Here is an 8,250-nt window from a genome sequence, read left to right on the forward strand (position 1 = left end):
GCATGTCTCTCTTCTCAATGTAGTGTAGTGATATGTAATATTATGACCTTTGGTCTACACTCACGAGGAAGCTTCCACGATCCACCACCCCAGCAGCTAAGTACTGGGAAGTGGCAAGGATCCCCACACTCCACTCAAAGAAGAGAGGCATAAAAGGCAGCGGAGAGTCTGGAGGAATGTTACACCAGAGAAGATGCAATGGATGACCACGAAACTCTATATATTGAAAAGCATATCACTCCTGATTTATTCAATTGAAGGAATGGCAGGGATGGGCAGCAATCCCCTTCTGCTTTACTCATGATAGTCCATGAGTGACAGTCCACCAATATGTAACAAAATACGACATACAGAAAAACAGCTGACCAGGCATGAGGAGAAATAAGGGGGCAACTGATGTTGGGAAGTGAAGAAAAGGCTTAAGAGAACTCAAAACAGGGTAGGGGAAAACAAAAACTACTTCATATTGAAAAACCAACCCACGTTATCTACTTCCTCTAGGAGCAAACTGGAGTGTTCTGAAGACACCAAACAGGAAGGAGTCTTAATCCAGTCATTCTGAGAAATAAGAAACCAGTGACCAACACTTTTAGATGTCCAGCAAAGATCATGATCACTCACTAAAACACATAAAGGAATCAAGGCAAGTCTATACAGAAGAGCCTGGAACATCAAGAATATTGAGTCCAGGAAAATAGCATTAAGTTAAAGACAATTAAGATTGGCAGCAAAATGTGGAGGGAAAGTTCAGGACAGGTCAACAAACCCAAAATCATGAAATGGATATATATATAAGCAGAGACCAACACTGATCATAGCAATGAATGGTTCAGTGAGGACAGACATCACTATATGGGCAAGAGCCATATTGAGAAATGGACATCTAGTGTATGAATGGTGAGCAGCAAAAATTGGGCAATCCAGTGCATTCAGAGCAGAATACGTGGTACTCCAAGCCTCATTGCAAGATTGAAAACAGCTTTTGTCTCAAGAACACAGGTAAAACCCGTGACAGATTTGAAGGCTCATCTGATAATGACATATATTCCAGGAACCCAAGGCATGTTGTTCAACAAGAGAGTGGACTACCTAACTGGTAAGATTTCCATAAGGTGTTGTCATTGAAATTACATGTAAACTGAAAGAACAGGAAAAGATGGAACAGAGGACACATTAGTCAACTGTGGGAAAGAGGGTGGAAGTGGATTGAGTGTGGAACTATGTGGAAAGGACAGATGCTACTTAAATCAAACTGAATTGGACATTATTACTATAAGAACCTTAACGAGATTAATGGAAAGAGGACAGTTTGTGTCACTGCTGTTGTCAAATCTTCAAGCATATAATTGTACAAAAAGTAATATTATTAAAATCATGTAACTTACATTGGATACATGGAGAATAAAAAGATAACAATAACATAAAGGTAAAGGTGGCTGGGGTTTGGAATCAAGAATAGTGCTACTCTACCTGGACTGCAGAGTGATAATCATGCTGTGCCAAGACTCCACAACTGGAGAGAAGAGAGCCTGTGCTTTAGCCAGTGATAAACTCATCCAGTTTAAGGAAAAAAAAAAAAAATATGTCCACGAAGGTAGTGGCAGATTAGTAGCCAAAACATAAAGTAAAACTATCTAGTAATTAAAAACATATTACTAACCATTTAATAATTAGACTTACATGATTGTATAAAATACTAACCATGCCAAAGATTGATATTGGGTTCCTACAACTCTACTGTAAGTTCTATCAGTGGGTTGTTTCTTTGTTACCTACTTGCATCACAAAACTCATATTTATTTTGATTCTTTGGCAAACAATATGGAAGAACAACCTATTAAATAAAAGGAATAATTTCGTTCCTCCTTAACATTTTATGGTAAGATTTGACCAGAAAAACTTTCAGAACCCATGAAAATGAACTCTGAAATTGAAATATACATTAACTAATTATTAGTTTTATAAAAAAAATAGAAGCACTGATTTACAATAAGTAAGAATACATCCTATTTAATCTTACTTTTTTTATGTTAATTAGATCTCACAGAATACATAAATATCTAACATTAAATTGAAAAAAATAAAGGAAATGAAACACACCCTTCTAATCTCCACATCTCTTACATAATCACTATATGCTGCTGCAGCCTGTTCTTCTTCCCCAAGTTTATCATATAACCTATAGTTAATGAAAAAGATATTTATCTCTGTGTAATAATGCTCATAAAAAGTTGCATATGAATAATGTAGATTCTACCAACTCAACACTTACACAAACTTACTTTTAAGTTATTAAGTACCCTACAAACATAACTATTTTGTATTAAAAGCCTAGAAAACATTATAATGTTTAGTATATACTTTCAAGTTCAAATAGAATTAGCACAATGGCAAAGTTGTTAAGAGCATTTCAAAATACAATGAATTAAAAATCAATAAGATTAGTGATTCATTCATCCAGCTTAAAGTTGTTAATAGCCACTTGTATTTTCATACTGAATTAAAAGCTATAAAATTATATTGGAACTAACTTTTAAAAATTCTAATTAGCAAATGCATTTATAAGTTCAGAATATTGAAAACTTTTATGCACTAGAAGCATAAAGTGGTTCTGAGTGGATTTACCAACACCTAATTACCATATTACTTAATAACTACCAAAAAGATTTTCAAAACTAAATTCATACTTAAACTTACTTTACATTATTAGTATTATTCATGCTTTAATTTCCCTATAATGGTATTATTTCCTATGCATCACCTTATAATTTTCTCTATTTCCTACCACCTTTTGCCATTATTTTATTTTTAATTTTATCTTTATGAAAATTGGTTAACATTTCTTATAACTATTATCATACTTTTATGTACTGTACACACCTCTTTGGCACAAGCTAAACCTGACACCAACTACTCTAAGTTACGATTGGCTAGTTCTCAAGGTTTACATGACATCTGTACCTATATATTTCATTACAATCATTAAACACAACCCTTTATTGCAGAACTGCAGAAGAATAGTGAACTATTCAAAATTGCTCAACTTTTGGGTTTCATTTGAAAACCATAACAACTTTTGTATGTGATTCTGTGTGCTAACTTCTTAATCAGAATATCAATAATCTGTTAAGGAATGACTTCTGGAATAATAACCATACATGTGAGTTGATAAATATCAGTGAACATTGCAATTTCTTAAAGAGTACAACAAATAACTTTTGTAAGTAAATAAAGAAATCTGTTTAATTAATTTTTAAAACAGTTTAAGACTGAATAAATCATAGTGAATTTTGAGTATTTATGGACTGTGTCTGCCCAAAGTGTAGGACTACATGATCTTTTAGTTTCTATTCTGAGGAAATTATCAGGAAACTAGGGAAAAAATAGTACAATTTCATCGACAATCATGTGAAACTCTCGAAACAGAAACTAATACATCATCCACTACAAGGCTCTAGACAGACAAAGTCCATAAATACTTAAATTCAGTACATTTTCTGTAAATAAACAAATGCTACAGCAACTAACTCCAGTACTTCAGTTTATAATAAACAACAATAAATCTGTCAGTAAGATAATATCTACAATAACACATTTGTTTCATTAGAAACTATTAAAAGTTCCAGAACCCAGTGAGGCCAGATCTTACTGAATGGGTAGGAGCTGTGTGGAGACATGGACATAAAGTGCATGAATGTTCAGCAGTCAAAACAGGGCAATCCAGTTCATTCAGAGCAGAATATGTGGCATTTCTTTGGTTGACTAGTAACAGTGAAAGTCATGACACACACTGAATTGGGCATTAATACTAGAAGAACCTTGAGGAGATTAATGGAAGGAGAACAGTCTGTGCCACTGCTGTTGTCAAAATCTTCAAGCAGGTAATAGTATTAAAATCATGATATTTACATTGAATACCTGGAGTTAAATAAAAAGATACACAATAACTAACAATAACGTAAAAGGTAAAAGTGGTTGTGGTGTGGAATTTAACATTTTCCTACACTGAAAATGTATTTCTGTAAGATACTTACCTCTGCACTATATATGTGTAATTTTTGCTTGCCATTAGCCTTGAGGCTCCCACCTAACATCATGTGTTTACACATGGTATAGCTGCACTATAGCATAAAAATGACCATGTGATAACACTCCATCAATAGGAGTACGACACACTCTCCTAGCACAGCTGACTCCCTCTACACTATAGAGTACAATCATTATTTTGAGATTAGGCAAAAAGAGATGCACTGGAAGTGGGGAGGATGGGTGGGAAGTGTGAGAAGAGGTATCTATTGGAAATACATTTTTAGTGTAGGAAAATGTCAACTTCCGATACAATACCTTACCTCAGCTTACATAACAGCTAGAATCCCACACTGAAAAGGTAGAGGGACTGGTGTACTAGTTATCTAGATGAGCACTCATTAGAAGGTGCTAGAAGAGAACCCATAGAGTGAGATACCATAACGTATAAGGTTCAAGATGTTAGAAAAAACATGTAGGTTCAAGAAGTCTTCATAGAAACGAGCACTTTCGAAAGGTGAACCTGTCTTCTTCAGTTTATAGGGTTTTTATTCATTTCTATCATAATGTATAAGGTCTCACTCACAAGAGACTGCACCCCATTTGCACCAGGTATACTCTTTGCCTGTTGGGCAGAAAAGATGCCATTCTAATCAGTAATAGAATGTGCTAGATGGTGTAGAGTGGTTAAGGTGCATAAGACCATAATTGGTAGGTAAACTCCAGTCCAAAACCAGGCAGTATCAGGTATTTGTCTTTCAGTTTGCAGTAGAAGGAGGTCCCCAACCATATTCACCTCAAGCTCAGGAAGCAGAAAGGAAAAGCAATTTCCATTCCAACAATCCAGGCCACCCAGGAACCCAATATCTAGGCAACAGTAGGAAGGGGAATGCAAATGTGGTGGGTAAACTCCAAAATCAGGTGGCATCAGGAATTTTTCGTCCAGTCTGCAGAAGGACCTATGTTGGCTGGTCCTATACCAATCCAATACCAGACTGCTTGGGAACTGACATCCAAGCAGCAGTAGGATTGGGGAAAGTCAGCCAGAAGAGTGACTTGCATGTGGTGGATTCATCCATTCCAAAACCAGGCGATATCAAGAAATTGTCTTCCAGTCTGCAGTACAAGGAGAGTACTCACCAGCTACACTACCCACTAGCCAGTAAGGAGTTATCAAGAGGACTTAACATGGAGTGTCCAGAATGAGGAAAAACACAAGGGAGAAAAAAGTTGGACCAGTCCTGCTGGAATGTGTCTCCAGCTAAAGCTGAGGGAAGAAGAAGAAGAACAAGAGAACAGAAAAGGGGGAAGTAGGATATCGAGAAGAGTGGCAAAAAACACTAAGAAGAAGAGTGTTCAGATGAGAGCACAGTAACTTGAACACCAGAAGGACAATCTGTAGGTAGTATCTTGGCAGGCCTCAAGAGATGATCCACAACAAGATACAAGGCACCTGGATGAGAACAAGCTATCAGATGTAGTCATATAGAATGGGATAAAAAAGGAGGTTGATAGTGAGGCAACAGGAAGAGCAAGTTGAACTGTCTCCTTGGCAGTTGATAAAGGAGACAACTACAGAGTTGAATGTATGTGTCATCAAGAGACATCTATGAAACATCCTAAAAAAATCCAAAATCTGATGTACCACCAGAAGTTCTAAGATATCGACTTGAAGGGATGATATGTTGTGGTACCAACAACCTGAATTCATGTGAGAATCGAGACATGTCCTCATCTCATCAAGGTGGCATCTGGAAACAGGAGACCTGGACAAGAGGAAGAGGAACACCCAGTTGAAGCCTTTGAGTAAAGAAAGAGGAAGAAGAATGGTTGAGGACAAGGGATCCTAAGCAAGGATCCAGAGAATGTGCTGTCCATTGTAGACATTGCAAATCTGCACAACTCAAAGGGATAATGGATTCCATGGAAGTTCAACTCCCCAAAAGAGAGAGAGCCTCCCACACAGTAAGGGAAGGAGAAGATATAGCATGGGAAACCAATCATTCTATGTCCCTCAAAAGAAAAGTAGAAGGCTGGGCCCTGCAGGTATACAAAAGACAAAACACCCAAATGAATGAGAAATGAAATGGGTGTGAGATGTGATTCCTCTAAGATGAACCAACCAACCCAGACTCACTGCTTCCTAAAGGAAAAGATGGTGGCTGTAGAGTGCTTGTTGGGAAAGATTCAAACGAGAAAAGAAGCACCTATGATGTCCACCTCCATCATCCCAAGACCTGGGGGAAAGACCACTGTAGTGTGAGAAATTCCCCATGAGAAAGCAAGGGAAAATGAGAAATGACTGAGACCTGAAATGTTTAAGACTCAACATCTATTTACAAATTCCCTGGGAAACATGAAAAGACAGGAAGAAAACCTAGAAAAGGATGTGAAACTTATCCAATATGGATTGTAGACATCAGAACCAATATTGCCAATGACCAATGTTGGCAAGAAACAAGATCCCTTGGAGGGTGTAAAATAATGGGAACAATAGAAATTGGAGAGGAAAAAACAAAGGTTAAGGATCTCTGATAGGAATCCCAGTACTCAATAATAGGTTGCAAATGGAAGACAAAGGCCCTACTGACCCTGAGCCTATAGGACAGTCACTGCCAAGACTGATAATGCTAAAGTCTACAAGCAGTGAAAGGTCAGATGTGAAGAGGAATGGGAAGTGGTGACAGAGAGGGAAAAGGAGGCAGGAGACAGAGATATACAGAAAGGAGCAAAGGAGAGATGGTAAACTGGTGAGGATAAGGCATAACATTGAGATATGACACCAGAGATACAAGCATACCAGTAAAATCATACAGGTAGATGAAAGGAGCCAAAAGAAGGAATACGAGATATAAGAGAAGTAAAAGCAATTGAATAATAAGGGTATCATGCCACAACCAACTCTAGCTAAAGATAAACCAAATAAAATGTGAAAATGCTGAGGAAGATAAAAACACCACTATAGAAAAGATAAGTATATGAAAATCCATTGAAAACCCCACAGGGGAATGGTGGATTACTATGGAAAGAAGGTTAAAGAAGGATAAATAAAAGTAAAGGGTAGTGTGTGTAAGATGATGGTAGGAAAACCTAAGTCTAAGAAAGATGCACAAAAGACAGAGGATTTGACCCTCAAATCAGAAGAAAAGACCCCAAAGCTTAGAAGTCAAAGAAAAGTAATACAGCACAATGCCATACCAAGGCATATAAGGTAACAAAGGAATAAGAATGAGGCATGTAAGCTCTAAAGCAGTAGCAAAAATAACTGAATGTGTAAAAACATACCTGAGATACCTAGTCATGAAATCACAAAAATGGCTGAGGTAGAATCAAAGTAATAAGTATAAGATGAGACAAAGATAGATGGGAAAAACTGGCAAAATGACTTTCATAATGAATGAGAGACATAGGCAGCAGTATGTCAATACCAAAGAAGGTTCAGGCCAAATGAAAAGCTCTACCACCCACTGCACAAAAGGCTAGCACAAACAAAGTCATATTGTTTCACACCAAAGGGGAAGTTATTGACACTTGGGAAACAATGTCTTTGTAAATACTTCAACTGAAAAACATCTAAATATGAAAAGTTTCTAATAAAAAAAAAGAGGAAGTCAGCAGTACTAGGAGAGTGTGTTGCACTCCTATTGGAACTACAATGCAGCTATACCATGCGATGTTAAGTGGGAGCCTCAAGGCTAGTGGTATTAGTTATTATGCAAACAGAAGCAAGGTATCATATCGGAATTAGAATAGTGCTACTCTACCTGGACTGAAATATGTCATTAGTTTGGGAAGTATATACTGTTTGGTTGTTAAACGAAAGACATACCTAAATTATCCAAAATTCATATTTCTTTAATTAAAACTAGTATTTTGCATAAAAGGTTCTCAATAATGAAAAAAAAAAATTCAAATAATTTTGATATTACAGAGAAGTAACTGATTCTTATACTTTCTTAGCTTGAAAATGTGTATACAAGTTCTGGAACTGTAATTCTTGTTCATAAAAATGTGATCTTACACCACTTTTCTTAGCAAATTTGATAAACCAAAACTATTTATAAGTAAACTACAGAGATTAAAAAAATCTCAAAATAAACTAAGTGTAGAGAATACTGTTACAACAGCAGAAGTATATAAGCCTGGCAGATAAAGCCTGCGGGATGATTGATTGAAGAGATATAGATAGATACTGAAATGATTGATAATTGAGTCAAGCAAACA

At 36.5% G+C, this 8,250-nt stretch overlaps 1 protein-coding gene across 1 annotated transcript in view; it reads right to left on the bottom strand.

The window, feature by feature from the left end:
• Positions 1-8,250, bottom strand: part of LOC106462450 (cell division cycle protein 23 homolog) — a 118,519-nt gene that overhangs the window by 20,497 nt on the left and 89,772 nt on the right. Inside the window, exon 13 of the mRNA XM_013922371.2 lies at positions 2,101-2,179. Within this exon, the coding sequence (XP_013777825.1) occupies positions 2,101-2,179 (79 nt within the window). The remainder of the gene's footprint in view (positions 1-2,100; positions 2,180-8,250) is intronic.

Source organism: Limulus polyphemus, unplaced genomic scaffold (genome assembly GCF_000517525.1).
Source record: "Limulus polyphemus unplaced genomic scaffold, Limulus_polyphemus-2.1.2 Scaffold1168, whole genome shotgun sequence".
In the NCBI taxonomy this organism is placed as follows: domain Eukaryota; kingdom Metazoa; phylum Arthropoda; class Merostomata; order Xiphosura; family Limulidae; genus Limulus; species Limulus polyphemus.